The following is a 27,296-nucleotide window of genomic DNA, read 5'->3' as shown; positions in this document are numbered from 1 at the left end:
GGTACCCTCCCCCAGCGAGCTCCCGGAGCGCCAGGAGGGTGTCCCCGCTGAGTAACAATGAGGACCCCCCACCCAGCCTGGGGGTCCACAGCGGGCGAGAAGGGAAGGTGGGACAGGCTGAAGCCCCGGAAGAGGAGCAAGGGGAGCGAGGGGAAGGAAGGGGACGAGGGGAGGGAAGGGAAAGGAGGGGAGGGGAGGCGGGGAGAGGATCTCAGGGGAGGGAGCCCAGCCCCACGGCGCCCGCCGCGCCCCGCCCGCCCGCGCTCACAGCAGCCGCCGCCCGCCCGGGCTGCCCTCCGCCGCCTCCGGGCCGCACTCAGGGTTCTCCAGCGCGACCATGGCACGTACGCTGTCGCCGCCGCCGCCGCCCGGCAGGGCCTTCACCGGGCCGGGCAGGAAGTGACGGGCGCCCGGAGGCGGGCAGGGGCGGGGCCTGGGGCTGCGCGGCGGGGCGGGGGCACCCACCTCCCGGCTGCCGGGAACGAACGCGGAAACCCAGGAGCGCGGGGAGGGGATCCAGCTCCTGGGGGGACGAACGGGGAAACCGAGGCAGGAGGGGCGGGAATTCAGCCCCTGGGGGGGACGAACGGGGAAACCGAGGCGCGCGGGGCGGGGATCCAGCCAACAGGGAACGAACGGGGAAACCGAGGCAGGCGGGGCCGGGATCCAGCACCTGGGGGGACGAACGGGGGGACTGAGGCGGGAGGCGGGGCCGGGCCACGATCCCTACACCCAGAAATCTAGCTCCGGGAAGGAGGGGCACCTAGGCGAGGGGTCGAAAACTCAACCACAACCCTGCGTCCCGATCCGGGCTGCGGACTGAGCCAGGAATCCAGCCCAGGGAGGCGAGGAGATACGGACAGGGAAACTGAGGCCTGGGTATCGGCGAGGGAGGGGACGTCCTTTTTGGAGGCAGAGGATGGCGGAAATTAAAACTGCCCGAGCCTTCCTTCACCTGCCCCTCCCAGCCCTGGAGCCTCGGCTAGGCAACCCCTTCCCCTGCTTAGCCTCAGTTTACTCTTCTCTAAAATTAGGCCTGGTGGCCAACGTGGCGGCTCATGCCTGTAATTCCAGCACTTTGGGAGGCCAAGGCCAGTGGATCACTTGAGTCCAGGTCTCTGAGACCAGCTTGGGCAACATGATGAAAACCCATCTCTAAAATAAAAAGTTAGGGCTGGGCGCGGTGGCTCACACCTGTAATCCCAGCACTTTAGGAGGCCGAGGCGGGCGGATCACGAGGTCAGGAGATCGAAACCATCCTGGTTAGCACGGTGAAACCCCGTCTCCACCAAAAATACAAAAAATTAGCCAGGCGTGGTGGCGGGCGCCTGTAGTCCCAGCTACTCGGGAGGCTGAGGCGGGAGAAAGGCGTGAACCCGGGAGGCGGAGCTTGCAGTGAGCCGAGATCACGCCACTGCACTCCAGCCTGGGCGACAGAGCGAGAGTCCGTCTCAAAAAAACAAAAAAGAGTAAGGAGGAAAAAGAAAATGATGAGAAACTCTGGATGGACTCAAAAAAGCGCGTACTGTGAGATTCCTGTAGATAAATGTACAAAGAGGTGAAAAAGGACAACAGGGAGATGTAATAGGAGCGACTGGCAGAGGAGCTGGGCATCGGGAATGAGTGGTTTCCCCATCCATCAGGCACAGGGTAAGGGTAGATGCTCAAAGAATGGACCTGGACATTTATTTGTGAGAGAGGGAGGCAACTCCAGAGACCTTCCTGGGCCTTCCTCCCATTCTGGGTTCCAGGAGTTCCCTCCATGGTCCTGTCCTGTCTGTACCTTCTTTTTCTTCTTCTTTTTTTTTTTTTTTTGGAGAGAGTCTCGCTCTGTCATCCAGCCTGCAGTGATGCAATCTCAGGTCACTGCAACCTCCACCTCCTGGGCTCAAGTGATTCTCCTGCCTCAGCCTCCCAAGTGGCTGGGATTACAGGCGCCCTCCACCAGGCCCGGCTAATTTTTTGTATTTTTAGTAGAGATCAGGTTTCACCACGTTGGCCAGGCTGGTCTGAAACTCCTGACCTCAAGTGATCCACCTGCCTCGGCCTCCCAATGTGCTGGGATTACAGGCATGAGCCACAGTGCCCGGCCTATTCATTTTTTCCCCTCTCTTTTTTGTCTTTTTTATGCAAATGGCAGCACCTTTTTCTTCGCTGCGTATTACTGCATGATGACCAAACATCTTGGAACTCTGTTGCAGGATGGACTTCGGGGGAACCTCTTGGATGTCATCCTGGGGTACACTTCCAGCTGTGGGATTATGGGGTCATGGTTGTGCTGACCGAGCTGGGTGGCTCATGCTTGTCATCCCAGCACTTTGGGAGGCTGAGGCAGGAGGATTGCTTGAGCTCAGGAGTTCAAGACAAGCCTGGGCAACCTGGTGAGATCTCGTCTCTTCAAAAAAATTTAAAAATAAATTAGCCGGGCCAGGAGCAGTAGCTCACGCCTGTAATCCCAGCACGTTGGGAGGCCGAGGCGGGTGGATCACCTGAGGTCAGGAGTTCGAGACCAGCCTCGCCAACGTGGTGAAACCTGGTCTCTACTAAAAATACAAAAATTACCCGGGCATGGTGGCAGGCACCTGTAATCCCAGCTACTTGGGAGGCTGAGGCAGGAGAATTGCTTGAACCCGGGAGGTGGAGGTTGCTTTGAGCCGAGATCGTGCCACTGCACTCCAGCCTGGCAACAGAGTGACACCCTGTCTCAATAATGATAATAAAAGGCCGGGCGCGGTGGCTCACGCCTGTAATCCCACCACTTTGGGAGGCCAAGGCGGGTGGATCATGAGGCCAGGAGATCGAGACCATCCTGGCTAACACAGTGAAACCCCAACTCTACTAAAAGTACAAAAAATTAGCCAGGTGAGGTGGCGGGCACCTGTAGTCCCAGCTACACAGGAGGCTGAGGCAGGAGAATGGCGTGAACCCGGGAGGTGGAGCTTGCAGTGAGCCGAGATGGAGCCACTGCATTCCAGCCTGGGCAACCTGAGTGAAACTCTGCCTCAAAAAATAAATAAATACATAAATCAGTAATAATAATAATAATAATAAGGCTGTGGCCTTCGCAAGGTGCCCTCTACCTGGTTCCCGCTGCTAGTGTCCCTGTGGGTATCAGACACCCCTTGTCAGTCATGTGGGACACATTCAGTCCCAAACCGCCAGATCAGGGACGTCCCTCACCTGCCCTGAACTTTCCATGGCTCTCCAGGGCCCTGGGGACAAACCCAAGCTATCCTCACTCAGGGTCTCCGCTGAGGGCTGGCCTCCCGGCCAGGCTGGGCCCACCCACTGGAGCCCCAGCCCCTAGGAGGGTCAAAGCCCTTCCCATATTCACAGGCCTTACAGTTCGCGCCTTGGCTGGGCTCCTAGTCCGGGCTGCGCGTCTCTACCCGCTAGTTTAGGGTCCGCCCTTCCAGGTCCACGGCAGCCTCCACGCGGCCCACCCCCTGCCTGCTCCGCCCCCCCTCAGCCCCCTCCCGCGCTCTCACTCCGACCTTGCACCGGGAGGAGGGAATAGGGGGGTTGCCGCTGGGTGAATAGAGGGCGCGTGGGCAGGGGAGGGAGTGGCGAGCGGCTGCTGGAGAGGCGGGAAGGCAAGGACAAACGGGGGCGGGGGGCGCACGGGCTATAAACGCTGGGCTGCAGCGGCGCCGGCAGAGGAGCCGCCGAGCCCAGCACAGCTGCCCTCTGGACCCTGCGGACTCCAGCCCAGCCCCTTCCTCAGTTCCACAGGCGCAGCCCCCGGGACGGTCGGGCGGAGGGGTCCCCGGGGCGGTGCCAGGGCGCAATCCTGGAGGGCGGCCGGGAGGAGGAGAGGCGCGCGGCCATGCACACTGTGGCTACGTCCGGGCCCAACGCGTCCTGGGGGGCGCCGGCCAACGCCTCGGGCTGCCCGGGCTGCGGCGCCAACGTGTCGGACGGCCCAGTCCCTGCGCCGTGGGCCGTGGACGCCTGGCTCGTGCCGCTCTTCTTTGCGGCGCTGATGCTGCTGGGTCTGGTGGGGAACTCGCTGGTCATCTACGTCATCTGCCGCCACAAGCCGATGCGGACCGTGACCAACTTCTACATCGGTGAGTGCGGGCGCTGCGCCGCACCTGCTGCCGTCCGGGGGGCTCCGAGGGCCGAGCGGCGTGGGGCGCCCTCTCGCGGCGCATCGGGGCCCTCTCAGACCCGGCTCTGTCCCCAGCAGGGGTCCCCCCCACCTGGAATCTTTTCCCTGTGGTCCCTGCACCTGAGGCTGGAGGTCGCAAACTCCAGCGCGGGCGGGCCCGGGCGGGCCGGAGGGTGGGGAGTGTGGCACATGGAAACCTCGATCTGGCCACTCGCGGGGCTCGCCCCGGTGCGGCGCGGGCCAATGGCTCGGTGTCAGTTGAACAAAGAGCTGGGGGAGGGGCTGGCTTGGCCCGCGGGCCTTACTTAGTTTGCGACCCCTGCTCCGGTGGCTCTCTGAGCCTGTTTATGCATTTGTGTCCTGGGGTCTCCTACCCCACACAGCTGTGAGCCCAATCTGTGGCTGCTGGGCCGGCACCATTGTCTCCAGTTCGCAGTTGTGGAAACTGAGGCTTAGAGGGTCAGGGGCCTGCTCAGGCTCCCCCAGCTCGGACAGGGCCCAGCAGAACCGATATCTGCCGGAATGGCCAGGAAACCGGAGCTGGAGGCGTAATGTTTGAGATGTAAGGGGGAATTACTAGGAGGCGACCCAACTTCTCTGCCCGAGGAGGCCGGGGGCGCTGGGGGGGCCTCCCTGAGCCATCCTGCTGGTCACTTGGACCAAGGTGGGGGCCAGGGGGCAGGACAAGGAGCGCTGGGCGGTTCCCGCAGCCAGTGGCGCCCACGCCCAGCGCCCGCGCGTCCCCACCGCAGCCAACCTGGCGGCCACGGACGTGACCTTCCTCCTGTGCTGCGTCCCCTTCACGGCCCTGCTGTACCCGCTGCCCGCCTGGGTGCTGGGCGACTTCATGTGCAAGTTCGTCAACTACATCCAGCAGGTGCGCTCCGGAGCAGGAGGGGAGAGGGCGCACTTGGGGACGGGCGGGGGTGCGCTCCGCAGTGGGAGGGGAGGGGGCGCACTTGGGGACAGGCGGGAGTGCGCTGCACAGTGGGAGGGGAGGGGATCGTACGTGGGGACGGGAAGGGGGGGTGTGCTGCGGAGAGGAGGGGAGTGGGCGCACGTGGGGACGGAGGGAGATGCTCTCCGAAGCAGGAGGGGAGGGGGCGCATGGTGGGGCGGGGGAGGGGTGCACTCTGGAGCAGGAGGGGAGGAGGCGCACGTGGGGACGAGGAGAGGGGATGCGCTCCGGAGCGGGGCGGGGGTCGCATGTGGGGAGGGGGAGCCCACGTGGGAAGGGGGGGCGGACCTTGGGCGGTGCGCGAGTCAACGCATAGGAGAACCAGGGGCTGGGGGGCCCAGCTTGTGGGACAGGGCTGGGCGGTGGTGCAGCCTAGACCTGGAGTGGGGAGCGGGAATGGGGGAGGGATGCAGACGGGGACCCGGGTCACTGGTAAGGAAGGGCGACCGAGACCCTGAGGCTTCTTGCCCCGCCTGTCGCTCCGTCCCACGCAGCCCCCTGTCTCAGACTCGGGGTATCAGCCGCCCTCCAAGGGCTCCCTCACTTCCGCAATCCTCCTGCCCTCCTCTCCCAGTCGCCCCACCTTCTGTCCCCTCAACCCGCACTGGACACTCCTCCCAGGACACATCCCGTGTATGTGCCTGAGTGTTCGCACACGTAGGGGGATCGGCAGGGCGGGCGAACAGGGCAGGCTCCCATCCGCGCAGGTGGCCACACGCCCGGCTGGCGGCTCCCGCAGGTCTCGGTGCAGGCCACGTGCGCCACTCTGACCGCTATGAGCGTGGACCGCTGGTACGTGACGGTGTTCCCGTTGCGCGCCCTGCACCGCCGCACGCCCCGCCTCGCGCTGGCTGTCAGCCTCAGCATCTGGGTAGGTGAGTACAGCTCAGGGGCCTCACGGGAGAAGGCGGACACGTCCTAGTGCCCTGGGCGCCCGGAGCCACCTGCCGCCTCGGTCCAGCATCTGGAAAATGGGCGCAATAGCTCTGCCTGCCTAGGGCCAGCGAGGCTGCAGACGGGGCGCCCGGGCCTTTGCCGGGTGGCTGGGTGAACGCCTCCCGGGAAGGCACGTGGGGGACCGCTGGGGGGCCGCTGGTTCCCCGAGCGGGGTCTTCATCCCGGCTTGTGGCGCAGGCTCTGCGGCGGTGTCTGCGCCGGTGCTCGCCCTGCACCGCCTGTCACCGGGGCCGCGCGTCTACTGTAGTGAGGCCTTCCCCAGCCGCGCCCTGGAGCGCGCCTTCGCACTGTACAACCTGCTGGCGCTGTACCTGCTGCCGCTGCTCGCCACCTGCGCCTGCTATGGGGCCATGCTGCGCCACCTGGGCCGGGTCGCCGTGCGCCCCGCGCCCGCCGATAGCGCCCTGCAGGTGCACGGCGTGGGTGGGAGGACAGCAAGGCTGGGCGGGCTGGGAGGCACCGTGGTGGGAGGCGCCCGTGGGGGCATCTGCGCGGGCAGGTACAGCCCAAGGGGTCCAGGAGGGGCGGTGCGAGGGGATGAGCCCAGCCGGGCCCCAGCCTTTCGTCTAACCACCTTCATCGCACCCCCCAGGGGCAGGTGCTGGCTGAGCGCGCGGGCGCCGTGCGGGCCAAGGTCTCGCGGCTGGTGGCGGCCGTGGTCCTGCTCTTCGCCGCCTGCTGGGGCCCCATCCAGCTGTTCCTGGTGCTGCAGGCGCTGGGCCCCGCGGGCTCCTGGCACCCGCGCAGCTACGCCGCCTACGCGCTTAAGACCTGGGCTCACTGCATGTCCTACAGCAACTCCGCGCTGAACCCGCTGCTCTACGCCTTCCTGGGCTCGCACTTCCGACAGGCCTTCCGCCGCGTCTGCCCCTGCGCGCCGCGCCGCCCCCGCCGCCCCCGCCGGCCCGGACCCTCGGACCCCGCAGCCCCGCACGCGGAGCTGCACCGCCTGGGGTCCCACCTGGCCCCTGCCAGGGCGCATAAGCCAGGGAGCAGTGGGCTGGCCGCGCACGGGCTGTGCGTCCTGGGGGAGGACGACGCCCCTCTCTGAGCGGACCCCGTGGGAATCCGAGCGGCTCCCTCTGGAGCGGGGACTGCTGGAACAGCGGCTATTCTTCTGTTATTAATATTTTTCTTACTGTCCGATATCAACGGTGCAAATATTTTGGTCTGTTGTGACGTTCGGTGCAGTTTTGTTGTGGTTTGCTATTGATATTGAAATTACGATTTCTGTGTTTCCTGAAATTAAACATGTGTCAACACAGGACTTTCTGGATCATTCCAGAAAGTGTCAGACGTTTTCTCATTGTCTTGTAGTTGACTGTCACTGTGTACGATTCATTCCACTTATTTTTTTTTTTTGAGACAGGGTCTCATTCTGTCACCCAGGCTGGAGTGCAGTGACGCGATCTCCGCTCACTGCAACCTCTGCCTCCCGGGTTCAAGTGATTCTCCTGCCTCAGCCTCCCGAGTAGCTGGGATTCCAGGCGCCCGCCACCACGCCCGGCTAATTTTTGTATTTTAATACAGACGAGGTTTCTCCATGTTGGCCAGGCTGGTCTCTATTTTCCTGACCTTAAGTGATCCCCATGCCTCTGTCTCCCAAAATGCTGGGATTACAGGCGTGAGCCACCGCGCCCGGGGGCTCATCCCACTTTTAGAGATACTAAAATGTGAAAACAGACAGTGCAAATGCCCATCAATCAACGAGCAGATAAAGAAAATGTGGCGCGCGCGCGGGCGCGCACACACACACACACACACACACACACACACACACACACACACAAGACTACTACCCACCCATAAAGAGGAATGAAATGGCATTCACACAACCTGGATGGAGTTGGAGACCACTACTCTAAGTGAAGAAACTGGAATGGGAAACCAAACATTCTATGTTCTCAGCCTCCTGCCTCAGCCTCCCGAGTAGCTGGGACTACAGGCGCCCGCCATCACGCCCGGCTACTTTTTTGTACATTTAGTAGAGACGGGGGTTTCACCGTGTTAGCCAGGATGGTCTCGATCTCCTGACCTCGTGATCCGCCCGCCTCGGCCTCACAAAGTACTGGGACCACAGGCGTGAACAAAACTCATTTTCAGGTGTGACGGCGCCACCTAGCGGCCGCCGGCACTGGCCCCGCCTCTAAGAGCCCGTCCCCCGACCGCAGTCCCGCAGGTGCCCGGCAGATGGCACGCGAGGCCCGCGGAGGTTTCGCGCCTTCTTTTCTCGCCTCGAGAAGTCCCAGAGGTGCCCGGTGCCCAGGGGCGGTGTCGCTCATTCGGCTCCAACCTGGACCCCTGGTTGGAAGTGTCCCCGCTGTGAAGTGGGGAAATCGGAGGCACGTTATGGATTATCCCGGTCTTAGGCACTTTGCTTTTGAGGGCCCCTTCTATGAAAACATTATTCAAAATGGTAATTTATTCTACAATATTCACCGTCAAAGAAAAAAAGATATTTTATTCTGCTTCATATCCTGGAAGAGGGGTAAAAATGATATTTTATATCTGCGTCAGTATAAAGATAGATATAACAGGCTGGATTCATTATATATGATTTTTTTTGAGATGGAGTTTTGCTCTTGTTGCCCAGGCTGGAGTGCAGTGGCACGATCTTGGCTCACTGCAACCTCCACTTCCCAGGTTCAAGGGATTCTCCTGCCTCAGCCTCCTGAGTAGCTAGGATTACAAGCCTGTGCCACCACACCGGGCTAATTTTTGTATTTTTACTAGAGACAGGGTTTTGCCTCGTTGGCCAGGCTGATCTCAAAACTCCCAGCCTCAAGTGATCTGCCGGCCTCCACCTCCCAAAGTGCCGGGATTACAGATGTGAGCCACTGTATTTTATTTTTTGAGGCATCCTTGCTCTGTGGCCCAGACTAGAGTGCAGTGGTGTGATCATGGCTCACTGCAGCCTCGACCTCCTGGGCTCAAGCAATCCTCTTGCCTCAGCCTCCTGAGTAGCTGGGACTACAGGTGTGTGCCACCACAATCGGCTAATTTTTGTATTCTTTGTAGAGATGGGGTCTTGTTATGTTACCCAGGCTGGTCTCAAACTCCTGCGCTCAAGCGATCCTCCTTCCTCAGCTTCCCAAAGTGCTAAGATTGCAGTCTTGAGCCACGGTGCTCAGCCTTAATTTTTTTATTTTATGAATTTTTTGTGGAGACAGGGTGTATGTTGCCCAGGCTCGTCTTGAATACCTAGCCTTAGGCCATCCTCCCGCCTAAGCCTCCCAAAGTCTGGGATTACAGGCATGAGCCACTGTGCTGAGCTCTCTTTTTTTTTTTTTTTTGAGACAGAGTCTCCTTCTGTCTCCCAGGCTGGTGTGCAGTGGTGTGATCTTGGCTCATTGCAACCTCCACCTCCCAGGTTCAAGCGATTCTCCTGCCTCAGCCTCCCGAGTAGCTGGGATTACAGATGCCTGCCACCACGTCCGGCTAATTTTTTTGTATTTTTAATAGAGACAGGGTTTCATCATGTTGGCCAGGCTGGTTTCGAACTCCTGACCTCAAGTGATCCGCCTGCCTTGGCCTCCCAAAGTGCTGGGATTACACGTGTGAGCCACCAGGCCCAGCCCTAGTTTGGGCTTTTTAACCTGCAGAGCTGTGGCAGCGGATCTGGGGGGTTTTATGAGGATGTCCCCCACCTGCAGAGTAGAGAACCAGTCCAGTGACCAGCAGGGGTTGGGGAAGGAACAGGCTGTTTTTGTGTCGGGGAGGTTCCCAAAGCCCCAGGCGCCTCCAGGAGATGGTCTGGCTGGGAAACCTTCAGAGCTGGGGCTGCTGCGCCCCCAGGAGATGGTCTGGCTGGGAAACCTTCAGAGCTGGGGCTGCTGTGCCTCCGGTAGATGGTCTGGTTAGGAAATGTTTAAAGCTGGGGCTCTGTGCCCAATGCACAGCTTGAGAAAGAGACTGGGAGAGGTGTGCACTGATCTAAATCCACACTGCTGCCTACCCCCGCGGGGCATGAGGGCATCTGGAATATGGTGGAGCCAGCTAGTCTGCGTAGACATTCCCGGCTCCCTCTCTGGGCTAAAAATAGGAGCCCCCTCACTGCAGGCAGCTGCCGTCCTGCATCCCCTCACCCCCCTGCGCGTGGCCCCTTCAGGGGAAGCTGCAGCCAGCTACCCGGATCACAGCTTCCTCCTGGGAAACGGGTAGGGGCTCTACCCTTCCTGCCCTGGGGGTAATTATGCCCCCACCCTGTGCCCTTCCCTTTGAACAAAGGGCAGCCTAATCCAGAACAGGATGGTGAAAGGGTTGAATTAACATTGGCCCATTTTACAGAGGGATAAACTGAGGCACAGACAGGCCCCACGCACCTGCCCTCCAGGTGCCTTTCGGGTCTGCTGGCCTCCAGGTGCTCCACCTTAGGTGGGAAGGACTTCCTGCACCTTCAGACCTGAGCTGGGTCCTGGCCCTAGAAGGGCGTACTCTCACACTCCTTCATCCCGGTGCAGGGAGCGTCTCTCCAAAGCACCCCCCACCTGGGGCAGGTGTCTCCATCGGAGATAGAGGTGGCAGCTGGGTTTGGGTGTTTAATAGCCTTATGGTGGAGGCCTTCAGACACCTGCTGCCATTAGGCTACACATGGCCCTTGGGCTGTAAGGCTGGATTCAGGCGTTGGAGTCGGGGGCAGCTCTCCTGCCGGCAGTTTTTTGTTTTGTTTTTGAGATGGAGTCTCACTGTGTCGCCCAGGCTGGAGTGCAGTGGCGTGATCTCGGCTCACTGCGACTTCCACCTCCCGGATTCAAGCGATTCTCCTGCCTCAGCCTCCCAAGTAGCTGGGACTACAGGCGCGCGCCACCATGCCCGGCTGGTTTCTGTATTTTTAGTACAGATGGGGTTTCACCTTGTTGGCCAGGCTGGTCTCGAACTCCTGACCTCTGATGATCCGCCCGCCTCCACCTCCCAAAGTGTTCAGATTACAGGCGTGAGCCACCGCGCCGGCCCCGGTTGCAGTTTCGTGGAGGGAGGAGGTGCAACTAAGGGGAAGCACAGAAAGTTGCAATGCCGTGTGCTAGTTTAGGGGAAGGGGAGGGAGACGCCTACGACCCCGCCCCCAACACTCAGGACCGGGGACCCGAGCCCGCCAGAGACCCTCCACAAGTGAGGGTCCCCCCGGGTGGCCCCTGCCCGCCCTCCAGGCTCCCCCGGGGCTCACATCCGGGCTGGAGCCCGGGCCTCTGCGCTTAGCCCCCTGGGGTCGCTTCCCGCGCACACAGCTCCCTGCAGAGCACGCGTCCCCCTCCCGACCGCCTTCCTTGCACCCCGCTCGGTGCCTCAGTTTCCTGCTCTGCGCAGTGGCGACAAGAAGGTTGCCCACTACAGAGAGAAGTGAGGGCTGGGGACGTGCAGGGACCTCCCTGGAGGGAGGCGCGGGGCACGTGGTTGGGCAAGCGAACGTTCAGACCGTGGAAGTCACCACCACCTTCACGGGGGCGGGGGGGCAGCCGAGCTCCCGACGCTGGTGACAGCCGGGCCGGGCAGGGTCGTCCTGGTTTCACAAAGGGGCTCCGGGTCCTTGCGCGCACCTCCCCACCTGCAGCCCGTCCCTCCCAAGAGGGAGGCCGGCGGGACCCTGGCTCCCTCCCTCCGACGCCGCCCGCCCAGCTCTGCACCGGGTCTTTCAAGCCCATTTCACAGACTTGGAAACGGCGGCTCCGGAGAGTGAAGTCACTCTCAGGGTCGCTCCATCTAAGGGGCGAAGGTGAAACTCCGAGTCCACGAGGCCCTTCCTAGGTGCTCCGTAGGAAGGGAAGAGTCTTGGTCCCGGATCCGGCTCCGATGTGCCCCGCAGCCTGCCCGGGCGGAGCCCCAGTCAGTCCCCTCTTCCTCCCCCGGGGCGCTCCCGCCCCAGCCCCTGCCCCTGCCCCTCGGCACCCTCTGCGCCTGGGGCTGCGTCACGCACTTTGCCCACCGTCCCTAGGCCGGGGGGCGGGGCCTCCCGCGGCGCTGTTCCCCTTCCCGTTTATTATTTATTATCCTTTAAAGGGGCCGCGACCTGAAAATTTCCGTTCACTCTGCCCGGCTCCCCAGCGCCCCCGGGTTGGTTGCGCGTCGTCAGACCGCGGGAGGGGGGCGAGGGGGCGTCCGGGGAAAAGTGGGGAGCCCTGGCGAGCCCCTCCCGCGCCCGGGCCGCGGCGCTGAATCACCGGCCAGGTATTTGCATCCGAGAGCGACTCGTCCCCTGGTGATTTGTCTGGGGGTGGGGGAGGGGCGGGGCGGGGGCCGGCCGCGCGCGGGGCGCCTCTTACCAATCGGGCGGAGGGGTGTAGACGCGGACGCGGCTGGCGGCTCGGTGAGTCGGCGCGCGGCACAACCCCGTGGGTCGGGGGCCGGGAGCCAGCGGCGCGCACCGGCGGCTGGAGGCCAGGCGGGCCCGGGCAGGCCGACCCCAGGCGCGGGGCGCGCGCCCCCCTACGAGCCGCCCTGCGTGGTAAGGCTGGGGGGCGCGCTGGCCGTTCCCAGCGCGGGTTCCGGTGCCGGGGTGGGCGCAGTGCGTCCTGGAAGCCAAACAAGGGGATCCCCAAAGTTGGGCGGAGATGTTGGTGGGGGTCCCGGGCTGGGAAGGCGGCTCTGGCGGGCCGGGGTTCGGGGAGTTTTCTCTGCGCCCCGCTTGGAGACTTCACTCCCCACTGGATCAATCGCTCAGGGGCGAGCAGGGGCGATCGGGGGTCGCGAGTGCTCGCCCCCCCCCCCGTCCCCAGCGGAAGGAAATGGTCTCTGCGCGCGCGCGGGGGGCTACACCCCGATATTTTATTTCATTTCTTATTCTTTCTCCCCGAAATCAGGGGTTTATTCGGGAGCCCAGAGAGGAGGGAGGGTAGTTCCCGGCGAGCCTCCCCAGCCGGGCTGGTTTATTTATAAAGTGTCCGCTCCAGCGCAGAGAGGGGCCCCCGGGGGAGACACCGCGGCCCCCGCGCGCCGGGGTGGGTTGGGCCCGGGCGCCCGGTTCCTCGGCGGGGATACCTAGGAAGAGCCCCCTGACCCGTTTCAGGGCCCCCCAGACACAAAAGCGGGCGCAGGAAGCGCTGGGAGCGCGCGTTTGTCAACTCCAACGTTCGGCGTCGACCCCAGGCGGCGGGTTCAATTATCTTCCGTTTTTAGGCGCTCAGGCTGGAGGGGTTCCCCCCCCATGCAAATCGGCCGCTTTCCAAGAAGCCTTTGAAATCCGGACCAGGGTTTCTGTCTTCTTGTTTCTTCTCCTTCTTGAGTTTTTTTCTCACTTCCTCCAGGCCCCCCCAACCCAGGACTTTCTTAGCCCCCTCCCCAGCTTTCTGCCCCGCCCCTCCCCCTCCTCTTCCCTTCGTGGAGTGAGGGGCCCCTTTCGCCACCCGCGGGCCCAGGGCCTTGCACAACTCTTTAAATAACCATGTTTTGCAAGGCCCGGGCCGAGCGGGTGACCTCTCTCCGGAGGCCTGGGGGGAGGAGGGTGTGGCCCAGGATCCCTCCGCCCCCCACCCCTGCCAGGTCCAACGACCACCCAGCGCCCCGTCCCAGCCTCTCCCTTGGGGCTGTCATAAAATGGGGGTGGGGGTCGAGGACAAAGGGCTCTTGGGGGGAGGGGTCTGAAGGGGGTGGGCGTTGCCAGTTTAGGGTTAATGGCGGCGATGGGGGGGCACCCAGCCCTCACCTAGCTGGGAATCTGGGATCCCCACCTGCCCCCTCCACCGGCCCCAACGTGGAGGTCTGTCCTGCTCCCCTCCCCCACCCGGCGACCCGGAAGGGTCATTAAACCCAGCAGGGCTCGGAGCGGGCTGGTGGGGGGAGTGGCTTCCTTTGGCCTCTTCCTTCTGTGCCCCCAAAGAGGGGGGGCTTTGCTTGGAGCTCTTCCGTGGGGGGGGGGGGCCTTGTCTTGAAGTTGTCCCAGGTGGGGGAGGGGCGACAGACCCGACCAGACCCTGAGTCAGAAATGCCCCCTCAGCACTTTCTTGGGTTGGGTGGGTGGGGGGTGACCGCCAGCCTGGGGGTGGGGGGCTGGGTGCCATCCTGGTGGCCTCTGGACCACCAGGCTCTCCTGGTCACAACCCAGCGCTATGGCCCTGAGGTCTTTGTGACCTGGGACCTCTGTCCCCACAACAGATGGAACAGAGGCTATTTTGGAACGTGCCCTCCCTGCTTTCTCCCAGGGGCCACCCACCTGCCCCCCACTGCCTTTCACCCATGGGGCCGAAAGACTCAGGGGTCTGGGTAAAGGGTGTCTGGGGCAGAGGGGCCGCAGGGCTCTCTTGTCCGGTGACTGGGGAGGCTTGGGGGGGTCTGCTGTGCAACACTGACCTGGGTGGGGTCGGGTCACGGGAGGGATCTGAGTCCCAGGGGCCCCTGCCTCCTCCTGTCTCCAGGCCTTGTCTGCCCGGGAGCTGTGTATGAGTCTTGGGGGCTCCTTTGCCAGGGTAAGGGTTGGGGGTAGCCTCCTGGGCCCAGCTGCCTCTCGGGAGGATGGAGCTTTGCCCCCTCCGCTGTCCCCATGATGTGCCTTCCCTCTGGGGTGTCACTCCAGGCCTGTTGGGTTCTGCTCGGCCTGTTTTATTGGCGGCCTGGGCGGGTGGAGGTGTGGCCTGGGCTAGGGGGTGGCTCGGGTGGGACCCAGGCCCCAGGAAGTCTCTGTTCCTCACCCAGGCCATTAGGACTGGCCCTGGGTGGAAGGGACTCTAGGCTGGGTGAGTGTGTTGCCATCCGAGACATCTGGCCCACTTGGGGTTGCCCGGCGGAGATTGTGGGGTCTGCGTGGGAGGCTCTGTGGTCACCCAGACCTGGGTTCAAACCCCAGCCCCATGTGTCCAAGCAGAGGGTCCCTGAGCCTCAGTTGTCCTCAACCATGAAATGGGACCACCCTGGTGCCCCCTTCTCTGACACCTGTTGGTGCCCACCTTAACCTCCTGAACTCGATTCATCCCTCCTTGAGTGCCATGGGGGGGGGGGGTACTGTTATCAACACTGTTTTGCAGGTGGGGAAACCGAGGCCCAGGGAGGTTGTGGCTTGGGCGTTGCTGTTGAGTGGTGTGATGGGGGGAGGGTTAGCCCAGGGCCCGTATACAACAAGTGCTCTATCTCGGCCAGCCCCTGTCTCTGTCTGCCTGAGATGGGAGGATACCTAGATACCTGGAGGCCAGGCTGGGCCACTCCAACAGGGACTCAGGCAGCAACTGGAACTTAGAACCCACCTGACTGGGGCCCGGAGCCCGCTGGCCAATCACAGGCCAGGAACGCCCATTCCCCCACCCTGCTTGTGAAGCAATAATCCAAGACCTCCTGGGGCAGACAGTCTGGCCACAGCGTGTTTCTCTGTGGCCCAGTGCGGGGCGACCTTGCTACCCAGGCCTACAGTAGGCTGTATGCGAAGAGCCTGCGCCTCTGCCTCCAAGAAAGCCTCCAGGTCTGCATCCTGCATGAGATGGACATGAGAGCTGATCCCCGGGGCCTTCATGGGGAAGGAGGGGGCCTGAGGAGCTCAGGCCTGCTCTGACCATCCCTTTTTTCCCCCTCAGGTTTCTGCAAATTCGTGAATGAGCCGGACGCCAGCCTCTGTCCCCTGGAGCCCAGCTTGAGGAAGAGGCATGCCCCATCAGCCTTCAGCTTGAGCCCGGCGGCCCCCGCCCCCGCCCCTGCCCCCTGCCACCCTGCACTGCCCCGGCTCCCCCTCGGCCCCCACGCTGCAGTGCGGCCGGGCCCCCTCCCCACAGGGGCCGCCCCCGCCGCCCACCCCTAGCGCCCGTGGTGGTGGTAGTGGTGGTGGTGGCCCGGGCCGCAGGGCCATGAAGCTACAGGCCGTGATGGAGACGCTCTTGCAGCGGCAGCAGCGGGCGCGCCAGGAGCTGGAGGCACGGCAGCAGCTGCCCCCCGATCCCCCTACTGCACCCCCCGGCCGGGCCCGGGCTGCCCCTGACGAGGACAGAGAGCCCGAGAGTGCCCGGATGCAGCGGGCTCAGATGGCCGCACTCGCAGCCATGCGGGCTGCAGCTGCAGGCCTGGGACACCTGGCCAGCCCCGGCGGCTCTGAGGATGGGCCCCCAGGCTCGGAGGAAGAGGACGCGGCCCGGGAGGGGACACCAGGCTCACCTGGCCGAGGCAGAGACGGGCCGGGAGAGGAGCACTTTGAGGACGTGGCCTCCGACGAGGACATGTGAGTTGGGGTCTGGGGCAGGGCCTTCTGGGGGCTGTTACTGGCTCTGAGTGTCGCTCTGCTCATCTGTAGAATGGGAGTAAGGGTCTGGTCGCAGGATCTCCTTCCTGTAATTCCAGCAGTTTGAGAGGCCGAGGTGGGAGGATCATGTGGGGCCAGGGGTCAGAGACCAGCCTGGGCAACATAGCAAGACCCCATCTCCACAAAAAACTAAAAAGTTAGCCAGGCATGGTGGTGCACCTGTGGTCCCAGCTACCGGGGAGGCTGAGGCAGGAGGATCCCTTGAGAACAGAAGTTGAGTTGTGATCGTGCCACTGCACTCCAGCCTGGATGACAGAGACAGACCCAGTCTCAAAAGAAAAATAGTTTTTTTAGCCGGGTGCTGTGGCTCACGCCCGTAATCCCAGCACTTTGGGAGGTCGAGGTGGGTGGATCACCTAAGGTCAGGAGCTCAAGACCAGCCCAGCCAACATGGCGAAACCCCATCTCTGCTAAAAATACAAAAATTAGCCAGGCATGATGGCAGAAGCCTGTAATCCCAGCTACTCGGGAGGCTGAGGCAGGAGAATTGCTTGAACCCAGGAGGCGAAGATTGCAGTGAGCCGAGAACGAAGAATGTGGGTTTTTTTTTTTTTTAGATGGAGTCCCACTCTGTCATCCAGGCTGGAGTGCAATGGCACGATCTCAGCTCACTGCAACCTCCACCTCCTGGGTTCACGCCATTCTCCTGCCTCAGCCTCCCAAGTAGCTGGGACTACAGGCGCCCGCCACCACGCCCGGCTAATTTTTTGTATTTTTAGTAGAGACGGGGTTTCACTGTGTTAGCCAGGATGGTCTCGATCTCCTGACCTTGTTATCTGCCTGCCTCAGCCTCCCAAAGTGCTGGGATTACAGGCGTGAGCCACCGCGCCCGGCCAACTTTCTTTCATCTTAGTTAACTTAAAGCAACCTAGCCACCGATGTCTACTGCAGATTCAGCGGCAGGGGCAGATAAAATCTGCAGCCGGCCAGACCTGCATAGCGTGTGGGTCCCCCCAGGGCTGGCTGAGGGCTCACTTGCTGTGGGACCCTGGCCTCCAGGAACCGGCATCTTCCTGGGAGGACCTGAGCAAGCAAAGATGCCGGGTGCGGTGGCTCACGCCTGTAATCCCAGCCCTTTGGGAGGCCGAGGTGGGAGGATTGCTTGAGCCCAGGAGCTCAAGACCAGCCTGGGCAACATAGTGAGATACCATTTCTACAAAAAGTACAAAAATGAGTCGGGTGCTGTGGCATGCATCTGTGGTCCCAGCTACTCGAGAGGCTGAGGCGGGAGGACTGCTTGAGCTCAGGAGGTCAAGACCGTGGTGAGCTGTGATCATACCACTGAACTCCAGCCTGGGCAACAGAGAAGACCCTGTCTCAAAAAACAAAACTGGCCGGGCGCGGTGGCTCATGCCTGTAATCCCAGCTACTTAGGAGGCTGAAGCAGGAGAATCGCTTGAACCTGGGAGGCAGAGGTTGCAGTGAGCCAAGATCGTGCCTTTGCACTGCAGCTTGGGCAACAAAGTGAGACTCTTGTAACAAAAAAACTACAAAAACAGGTGATCAGGTTGTACAAAACTGCCAAGGCCGGAACCCAGCACTTTGGGAGGCTGAGGCAGGCTGATCACGAGGTCAGGAGATGGAGACCATCCTGGCTAACACAGTGAAACCCCGACTCTACTAAAAATAAAAAAAAAAATAGCCGTGCGAGGTGGCGGGCGCCTGTAGTCCCAGCTGCTCGGGAGGCTGAGGCAGGAGAATGGCGTGAACCTGGGAGGCGGAGCTTGCAGTGAGCCGAGATCGTGCCACTGCACTCCAGCCTGGGCGACAGAGCGAGACTCCGTCTCAAAAAATCAAACAAAACGGCTGCCAAGGAAGTCTAGGAGGGTGCCGTGGAGGGGCAGTGGCGAGGGTGGGCGGATTTCAGATAGTGGTGGGAGAATTCTCTCTGTGGAGGGGAGGGGCGGTGGAGCTGGGACAGCATGCATGGTGCAGGAACCAGCCCGCCACAGTGATTCCCGTTGTTTTTCTTCCGAGAGAGTCTCGCTCTGTAGCCCAGGCTGGAGTGCGGTGGCGCCATCATAGCTCACTACAGCCTCCACCTCCTGGGCTCAAGGGATCCTCCCGCCTTGGCCTCCCAGAGTGCTGCAGGGATTATAGGTGTGCGCCACCGTGCCTGCCTGCGTGATGCTTTTCAAGGCCCCAAAATTCACGCTGTAGGGACGGCTTGTGCTGTTCTGGGCTAATTGGGAACAAAATGGGCGTCATGGGTGCTCCATGCAGGCTGTGCTCATGGGTGCTCTCTGCAGCCTGAGCTGGCGGCAGCCGGCTCTTCCTATTTCCAGAGAGGGAAACTGGGCGGGGAGTGGTCTTTCCTTGGGCTGGGACGAGCCAGCACCTTCTCCCCTGACTCCTGCCCTCTGCTCACCCCAGGAAGCCCAAATGGGAGGAGGAGGAGATGGAGGAAGACCTCGGGGAGGATGAGGAGGAGGAGGAGGAGGATTACGAGGATGAGGAGGAGGAGGAGGACGAGGAGGGGCTGGGGCCCCCAGGCCCTGCCAGCTTGGGCACCACGGCACTGTTCCCCCGAAAGGCCCAGCCACCCCAGGCCTTCCGCGGCGATGGCGTTCCCAGGGCGCTGGGGGGCCAGGAGCGGCCGGGGCCTGGCCCTGCCCACCCTGGAGGGGCCGCCCACGTAGCCCCGCAGCTGCAGCCGCCTGACCACGGGGACTGGACTTACGAGGAGCAGTTTAAGCAGGTGAGTGGGCGCGTCCCGCGTGGCGGCCGAGGCACCTGCTCCCGGGCCAGTGGGGCCCTTCGAAGGCCCACGTTGCGTGGGGTGTGTGCTGAGCCGGGCGTCGAGTTGAGAGCTGGGGGTTCCTGCGGTAGCTGTGCTTCCTGTGCTTCCCTCCTGGGAGTGGGCTCGACCGGCCGGCTGTTCGTTCCTCTGATGTGGGATGTGTGAGGAGCACCCGGCCGGGTAGGAGAAACCTGGGGGGCTCCACGGCCCCCATATCGGAGGTGATGGGGCAGAGATGGAAAAACGGGTCTGGGAGGGAGAGGCTGGCGCCGGCCCGAGCTGGGTGTGGGCTGGAGGAACCAGGCATGCGGGCGATGCAGGCAGAGAGGCCGGGGCCTTGGTGACGCGGTGACTTGGCCTCCTGTGTCCCCTGGCAGCTGTGGAGAGCCATGGGGGGTTGCGGGCTGCAGCCGGCAGCCGAGGGGACGTGGGGGTGGCTCAGGTGTGACTGCAGGAGACGCAGGAGCCAGGGCCTGCAAGGCTCTGAGTGGGCGGTTAAGGCCGGGGCCGGCAGGGGGTTCTCAGGGACCCCAGGCTGAAGGAGGAAGTAGGGGCCGCCCCAGCCTTTCCCCGCAGGCGGCCAGGCCAGAGGAAGTGGCCGAGCGGGGGATGCTTTGAAGTTGGGCTGTGCTGGGCCGGGCAGATGGAAACCAGATGGTGGCCAGGCTCACATTCCAGCCCTCGGCCAGCTGGGCTCTGCCGCGACCTCTGGGTGCGGCTGGGGGGAGCCACCTCCTCGCCTGGGGCTGGAGCTGGTCTGGGCTCCCGCAGGGAGGTGGATGATGGACACGCTGGGACATGCCTGCCTCGGGGCAGCCCCGTCGGCCCTGGGCTTCCAGAATCCGCTCTGAGGAGCCTCCGAGGAGGGGCCAAGGCACAGACACCCAGTGGGGCCTCCCCGGGGCTCCTGACTCCAGCGGCGCCTCGTAGCTTAAGGGGCGGCTCTCACCCCAGCAGCCCTCAAGAGACTGAAGTTTGGGCTGCCTGGAAACTCACAAATAGTAAATTGCTGAAAGCCGGCCACGGTGTGGGAGAACGGCCAGGGCAGCGGCGGGGACTCGGGGTGGGGGTGTCTCACTGAGTCCACCCTGCTCCGTGCCTCAGTTTACCTCTCCTGCAGAAGGGGATGCTCCATGGGCCACGCCGCCGTGGGTCCCATTTTGCCAGTCAGAAAACAGAGGCTCAGCGTTGGGAGAAGGGGTCTTGTGATCTTTTCTGGGTTTAAGATGATGCAGATGAGCATGTCGAGAGTGGATTCTCTTTAATTTCATTGGTTTATTCACCCAATATTGGCCGTCTGCCCGGGACTCAGCCTGCAGGGAGCCCTGGGCTGGGGGGGCAGGCGGGAGCGGGACAGAGACCTCCATCCCCGCAGGGTTATAGCCAAGCCGAGGGGAAGGGTCAAGGCCCCCCATGCAGTTGGTCCTTTGGGGTCAGAGGTGGATGGGACCCCCTGACCCTGGACACACGCTCGGCCCAGACAGCCCCGGCCTCCAAGGCCCAAAGCGGATGGGGGAGTTTTGGGGTGACTGGCCCAGATCAGGCAAGGATGAGGGGCCGGGCGCCCTGACCCCACAGCCCGCAGCGTGTCCGAAATGAAGGCAGGAGGCAGAAGCCACTGGCCGCCACTGTCCACCTTGTCTGGGCGACACCGCAGGTCAAGGTCGTAGGTGCCATGCAGGGTTTTTCTGCAGCAGGAAGCCGAGATGGGGAAACTGAGGCCAGAGCAGGGAGGGGGTCACTGTGTCACCGGCAGCCTCAGGTATTCCTGGAGCTCCTGCCGCCCCGCGCCTGCCCCCTGGGTGTACCAGGCAGTGCAGAGGCCCTGAGGTGGACTGAAGCTCGGCTTGTGTGTAGGGGCTGGGTGCTGCCTCCGGGCTGGGTCTTGTGTGTAGGGACCGGGTGCTGCCTCCGGGCTGGGTGTTGTGTGTAGGGACCGGGTGCTGCCTCCAGGCTGGGTCTTGTGTGTAGGGGCCGGGTGCTGCCTCCGGGCTGGGTGTTGTGTGTAGGGACCGGGTGCTGCCTCCAGGCTGGGTGTTGTGTGTAGGGGCCGGGTGCTGCCTCCGGGCTGGGTGTTGTGTGTAGGGGCCGGGTGCTGCCTCCGGGCTGGGTCTTGTGTGTAGGGACCGGGTGCTGCCTCCAGGCTGGGTCTTGTGTGTAGGGACCGGGTGCTGCCTCCAGGCTGGGTCTTGTGTGTAGGGACCGGGTGCTGCCTCCAGGCTGGGTCTTGTGTGTAGGGGCCGGGTGCTGCCTCCGGGCTGGGTCTTGTGTGTAGGGGCCGGGTGCCGCCTCTGGGTCTTGCAGGAGATGGGATTGGAACTCCGAGAAGATGAGGGCCGAGGGATGGTCGTGGGCAGCAGGGGTGAGGGGAGGCCCCCGCCCTGCAGTCCTGTGATTTTTTTTTTTCTCTAGAGAAGGGCTTTTGCTGTGTTGCCCAGGTTGGTCTCAAACTCCTGGGCTCAAGTGATCTGCCTAACTCAGCCTCCCAAAGTGCTGGGATTACAGGCCTGAGCCACGGTGCACGGCCAGTCCTGGGATCTTATCCTGGGCCGTTTGTGGCAGGTCCAGCCGCCGATGCCGCCACCCGCCCAGCTGGCCAGGCACCTGCGTTCCCAGTGTCAACAGTGGCCTGGGCCCAACCGGCCCAGTCAGTGTTACCCCCCCACCCCCGCTGGGGCCCCTGTTGACTCTGGCGCCTGCCCCACCCCCTTCCTGGCACGTGGCAGGCCTGGCCCGCCGGCCGGCCGCTTGGCACCATCTCTGCCTCTTCCTCCCGGGTCCTGGCAGGGCTTGGGGCTAACTTCCGCCTGCAAATCCTCGACAGCTGTGAAATTCTGCTGTCGGCTGCAGGTCTGGTGGGTGGCCAGGCCTCGGGGGGCGGGGGGGCGTCGGGCGCAGCAGGCTCAGGGCCTGGGTTCTTTCCGTGGACACCTGGAACCTTGCTGCCTGGGGCCTGGGGACGTGCAGTTTTGGAGGCCAGCACGTGTGGGGCAGTGATTAGGATCTCAGCCTTCTGATGTCTGACGTAGCCTGGTGGCCTCCTGTCACCCACACAGCAGGCCTGGGTTCTAGAAAGCGGCCATGGTAGGATTTTATTGGATTATTGTTATAATTTTTGAGGCAGGGTCTTACTCCGTCGGGTGGGCTGGAGTGTAGTGGTGCTGTCCTAACTCCCTGCAGCCTCGATCTCCTGGGTTCAAGTGATCCTCCTGCCTCAGCCTCCTGAGTAGCTGCGAGTACAGACGGGCGCCACCAAACTCAGCTAATTTTTGTAGAGACGGGGTCTTGCTATGTTGCCGAGGCTGGTCTAGAACTCCTGGGCTCAGGCGATCCGCCCGCCTCGGCCTCCCACAGTGCTGGGATTACAGGCGTGAGCCACCGCACCCCACCATGGTAGGATTTTATTTATTTATTTATTTTTTGAGACGGAGTTTCACTCTGTCGCCCAGGCTGGAGTGCAGTGGCGCGATCTTGGCTCACTGCAAGCCCCGCCTCCCGGGTTCACGCCATTCTCGTGTCTCAGCCTCCCGAGTAGCTGGGACTACAGGCGCCCGCCACCACGCCTGGCTAATTTTTTGTATTTTTAGTAGAGACGGGGTTTCACCACGTTAGCCAGGATAGTCTCGATCTCCTGACCTCGTGATCCACCCGCCTCGGCCTCCCAAAGTGCTGGGATTAGAGGCGTGGGCCACCACGCCCCGCCCGTGATGGGATTTTAAACACACAGGCTGTTAATCACAGATCTTCAGCTGCTTGAGGATTTGAACCTTTAGTCTCAACAACTCTAATAAGTATTGAATGAATTTGAGATGAATCTTAAAAAACAGCTTTATTGGGCTATAATTCATATGCCATACAATTCACTGTTCTAATTGTACGGTTCGGGCTGGGCACAGTGGCTCACACCTGTAATCCCAGCACTGTGGGAGGCCGAGATGGGCAGATCGCCTGAGCCCAGGAGTTCTAGACCAGCCTGGGCAGTATAGCAAGACCCCGTCTCTACAGGGCGCGGTGGCGCACACCTGTAGTCCCAGTTACTTGGGACCCTGAGGTGGGAGGATCCCTTGAGCCCAGGAGGACAAGGCTGCAGGGAGCTGTGATCGAGCCACCACACTCCAGCTTCAGTGACAGAGCGAGACCCTGTCTCTTAAAAAAATAAGAAGGATAGGGTGGGTGCAGTGGCTCACGCCTGTAATCCCAGCACTTTGGGTGGCCGAGGTGGGCGGATCACAAGGTCAGGAGATCGAGACCATCCTGGCTAACGGGGTGAAACCCCATCTCTACTAAAAATACAAAAAATTAGCCACGCGTGGTGGCGGGCGCCTGTAGTCCCAGCTACTCAGGAGGCTGAGGCAGGAGAATGGCGTGAACCCGGGAGGTGGAGCTTGCAGTGAGCTGAGATTGCACCACTGCACTCCAGCCTGGGCGACAGAGGGAGATTCCGTCTCTAAATAAATAAAATAAAATAAACCCTGACCCTTTAACTATTATCCCCCTATTCTACCAACACCCCCCAGCCCCTGGCAACCACACATCCCCTCCTGCCTCTGTGGATTGGCCGGTTCTGGACATTGTATAGAAATGGGCGCCGGGCGCGGTGGCTCATGCTTGTAATCCCAGCACTTTGGGAGGCCGAGGCGGGCGGATCACGAGGTCAGGAGATCGAGACCACGGTGAGACCCCGTCTCTACTAAAAATACAAAAAATTAGCCGGGCGTGGTGGCGGGCGCCTGTAGTCCCAGCTACTCGGAGATGCTGAGGCAGGAGAATGGCGTGAACCCGGGAGGCGGAGCTTGCAGTGAGCCGAGATCGTGCCACTGCACTCCAGCCTGGGTGACAGAGCGAGACTCTGTCTCAAAAAAAAAAAAAAAAAAAAAAAGAAATGGGATCACACAGCCGGGTGCAGTGCCTCACGCCTGTAATCCCTGTACTTTGGGAGGCCGAGGTGGGCAGATCACCTGAGGTCAGGAGTTTGAGACCAGCCTGGCCAACATAGCAAAACTCTGTCTTTACTAAAAATACAAAAATTAGCTGGATGTGGTGGCGGGCACCTGTAATCCCAGCACTCGGGAGGCTGAGGCAGAATCGCTTGAACCCAAGAGGCAGAGGTTGCCATGAGCCGAGATCGCGCCACTGCACTCCAGCTTGGGCAACAGAGGGAGACTCCATCTCAGAGAAACAAGAACAAAGAAAAGAAATGGGATCACACACTGCGTGGCCTTTCGTGTCTGGCGTATCTCACTGAGCGTGACGTCCTCAAGGTGGATCGGCGCTGTGGCCTGGGTCAGAGCCTCCTTCCTTTTCACAGCTGAGTCGTATTCTGCTGGATGGATGTGCCATATTGTGTTTGCCCGTTCCGCTTTCGATGGCCGCTTGGCCTGTTTCTGCCTTTTGGGTTTGTGGTGCTCTACAAGTTTTTATGTGGGTGTACGTTTGTATTACTTTTGGGTGTGTGTCTGGGAGAATTGGTGGGTCTGCTGGTGACTCCATATTTACCCATCAGAGGAACTGCTAGACCGTTTAGCAAGCAGCTGCCCACGTTACCTTCCCGCCAGCCACAGATGTGGGTTCCAGTTCCTCTGCATCCTCACCACTTGTTATTGTCAACTTTTTTTTTTTATTTTTTATTTTGAGACAGAGTCTCACTCTGTCTCCCAGGCTGGAGTGCAGTGGCGCCATCTCGGCTCACAGCAAGCTCCGCCTCCCGGGTCCACACCATTCTCCTGCCTCAGCCTCCCGAGTAGCTGGGACTACAGGCGCCCGCCACCAAGCCCGGCTAATTTTTTGTATTTTTAGTAGAGACGGGGTTTCACCGTGTTAGCCAGGATGGTCTCGATCTCCTGACATCGTGATCCGCCCGCCTCAGCCTCCCAAAGTGCTGGGATTACAGGCGCCCGCCACCACACCCAGCTAATTTTTTGTATTTTCAGTAGAGACGGGGTTTCACCGTGTTGGGCAGGGTGGTCTTGAACTCCCAACCTCAGGTGATCCTCACACCTCAGCCTCCCAGAGTGCTGGGATCACAGACGTGAGCCACCACGTCCGGCCTATTGTCGACTTTTGATCCTAGCCTCCTTGTGGGGGTGGCATGGTTTCTCCCTGTGGTTCTGATTTTCATTCGGTGTCAGGATCCCTCCCTCTGCTTTCCAAGGTAAAGCTCGCTTCCCATGTAACTTGCAGATGAGCTCAGAGGTGTGTAGGAATGACGGCACTCATCAGTATCTGTTGCTTCACTGCATGAAGAAGGTGACTAAGTGTTTTAGATGGGTTAGCTCCCATATCCTCACTTGATCCCACGAGGAAGGAGCTGCCGTTGAACCTGTCGGGCAGACGAGAAACTGAGGCACGGGGCGATCACATGACCGTGCACAGTCGCCCGGGGACGTGTCAGAGCTGGAATTTGACCCCCGGGATGCACTCGCCAGAGAGGACCCAGGGGTGTGTGGATGGATGGCCCAGGGAGCTGCTGGCGGGACGGTTTTGGGGAAGCCCAGCTGCCCCTCCGTTTTTCTTTTTGTCTGGAATAAAAGTGGTTAGACCAGGGCAGATCTCAGTGCTGTGCTCGTATCCTGGCCTCTGGGCCTGACAGCTGGGCGTGTGTGGGCCCTGGGGCAGGGACGGCCACCAGCAGCCTCTCGGGCTCAAGGTCAGACACACCTCTCTGGACCCAGCCCCAGAGACCACTGGGTCCTCACCACGGTGCCTGTCAGGCAGCTCTCGGGAGTGAAGTAAGACCCCAGCAAGAAACGGGCGTCCAGGTTTTGGTCTTTTTTGGTCTTTTCAGCTCTTTTTTTTTTTTTTTGAGACGGAGTCTCGCTCTGTTTCCCAGTCTGGAGTGCAGTGGCGCGATCTCGGCTCACTGCAAGTTCCACCTCCCGGGTTCACGCCATTCTCCTGCCTCAGCCTCCCGAGTAGCTGGGACTACAGGTGCCCGCCACCATGCCCAGCTAATTTTGTGTATTTTTAGTAGAGACAGGGTTTCACCGTGTTAGCCAGGATGGTCTCGATCTCCTGACCTCGTGATCTGCCCGCCTCAGTCTCCCAAAGTGCTGGGATTACAGGCGTGAGCCACCGCGCCCGGCCTGCCGCCTGGTTCTTTTCAGCTGTATGGATGTTCCCCTCATGGCGCTGGACACCCCCACGTCCACACACTTCCCTCGGTCATTTCCCTGTTGTAAACAATACTGTAATGAACATCTTCAGGACGTGAGAGTTGCTCAGCGCAGTGTGGGGAGGAGGTGGGGAGCTGGAATTGCCAGGGCTCTGGGAGAAGCGGGCACACATTTTCTTCATCGTGCCCCAGAGACCCCCAGGCTGGTGGGAGCCAGAGCTGGATGTGAAGGTAGCATTGGGATCTGCCCTGGCCTCACCATGTCCATTTCAGACCGAGGCCTGGAGGGGCTGCTGGGCTTCCCCACGTCCCTCGAGGGGTCAGGGCTGGGCTAGAGGGGATTGAAGGGGAGGCTGCCCAGAGGAAGGGGCATTGGGGCTGGGGCTTTGCAGGATGTGTAAGAGTTCGTTAGCGAGCCAGAGCAGGGCAAGGCCTGCCTCTTGGATTGCTGTGGCTGGAGCATAATGTGTAGGGCCAGAGTGGCAAATTTTTTGGCTTCCCTGGGGCTACATTGGAAGAAGAAGAATTGTCTTGGGCCACACGTAAAATATAGTAACACTAATGATACTTGATGAACCAAAAAATAATTGCAAAAAAATCTCATCATGTGCTAAGAAATGTACACATTTGCATTGGGCTGCATTTAAAGCCATCCTGGGCCACGGGTCAGTCAAGCTCGGTGTAGCAGGCGGGGTGGGCAGAGCATGAGGGCACTTGGCAGTGTTTGGAGCTGGGAGAAGGAGGCTGGGAGGACCCCTTCTGGAGCCCGTTTTGGGGACAGAACGGAGGCACCCTTGGTCCAGGCAGGAGTAGAGGAGGCCAACACTGCAGCTGGGCTTCTGGGGCCTGAGAAGAAGGAGAAGGAGAATTTTCCCAGCGCAGGCAGGTGTTCTAGGCAGATGATGCAGCCGGGGCCTTTGCCCAGAGGTCAGGCCCCAGCTTCGGAGCACACAGAGGCAGCGGCTGTTTTTGAGACTGAGTGTGTTTGTCGAGAGCGCCCCGAGCCAGGCCCTGGCCGCCAGCCCTGGTGCCGGTGGCTGCACGTGAGCCGGGGGGAGGGCTGTCGGGAAGCCCCCCGGGCACCTGGTCCTCCCCGCCAGGGCACCGCCTGCCTCATCAAAGCCACTGTGGCTGCTGGCGACAGGCCAGCTGGGCCCTGGCGGGTGAGGGGCGGGCGCCTGCCCGCCAGCCCCTGGCAATGTGCCCCGGCCC

At 61.6% G+C, this 27,296-nt stretch overlaps 3 protein-coding genes across 6 annotated transcripts in view; 2 read left to right on the top strand and 1 right to left on the bottom strand.

Annotated features, from left to right (window-relative positions):
* R3HDM4 (R3H domain containing 4) overlaps positions 1–401 on the bottom strand; it is a 12,455-nt gene extending 12,054 nt beyond the window's left edge. Inside the window, exon 1 of the mRNA XM_032176409.2 lies at positions 269–401. Within this exon, the coding sequence (XP_032032300.1) occupies positions 269–339 (71 nt within the window). The 5' untranslated portion in view covers positions 340–401. The remainder of the gene's footprint in view (positions 1–268) is intronic.
* Positions 402–3,655: 3,254 nt separating this feature from the next.
* KISS1R (KISS1 receptor) lies at positions 3,656–7,332 on the top strand. The gene is made up of 5 exons (XM_032176407.2): positions 3,656–4,070; positions 4,864–4,988; positions 5,809–5,944; positions 6,204–6,436; positions 6,619–7,332. The coding sequence occupies exons 1-5, from the start codon at positions 3,827–3,829 to the stop codon at positions 7,075–7,077; spliced, it is 1,197 nt and encodes a 398-aa protein (XP_032032298.1). The 5' UTR covers positions 3,656–3,826; the 3' UTR covers positions 7,078–7,332.
* Positions 7,333–12,122: 4,790 nt separating this feature from the next.
* The window catches only part of ARID3A (AT-rich interaction domain 3A), a 51,366-nt gene continuing 36,192 nt past the window's right edge, over positions 12,123–27,296 (top strand). Inside the window, exons 1-3 of one of the 4 annotated variants that reach the window (XM_032176405.2) lie at positions 12,123–12,188; positions 15,518–16,152; positions 18,607–18,931. In XM_032176405.2, the coding sequence (XP_032032296.1) occupies positions 15,785–16,152; positions 18,607–18,931 (693 nt within the window). In that variant the 5' untranslated portion in view covers positions 12,123–12,188; positions 15,518–15,784. Of the gene's footprint in view, positions 12,189–12,295; positions 12,328–12,413; positions 12,466–15,048; positions 15,406–15,517; positions 16,153–18,606; positions 18,932–27,296 lie in introns of those variants that run through there. The other 3 variants (XM_032176404.2, XM_032176406.3, XM_058428471.1) reach the window with 3 other exon arrangements.

The sequence above is a fragment of the Hylobates moloch genome, unplaced genomic scaffold (genome assembly GCF_009828535.3).
Source record: "Hylobates moloch isolate HMO894 unplaced genomic scaffold, HMol_V3 SCAFFOLD_15, whole genome shotgun sequence".
Lineage (NCBI taxonomy): Eukaryota > Metazoa > Chordata > Mammalia > Primates > Hylobatidae > Hylobates > Hylobates moloch.
This window is presented reverse-complemented; position numbering and strand designations above follow the sequence as displayed.

Excerpts from the sequence above, each read along its gene's own strand:
- KISS1R (XM_032176407.2), top strand. The coding sequence starts at position 3,827 with ATGCACACTGTGGCTACGTCCGGGCCCAACGCGTCCTGGGGGGCGCCG. Across the intron at positions 4,989-5,808 it reads TCGTCAACTACATCCAGCAG|GTCTCGGTGCAGGCCACGTG; the intron begins GTGCGCTCCGGA and ends CGGCTCCCGCAG. Across the intron at positions 5,945-6,203 it reads CAGCCTCAGCATCTGGGTAG|GCTCTGCGGCGGTGTCTGCG; the intron begins GTGAGTACAGCT and ends CTTGTGGCGCAG.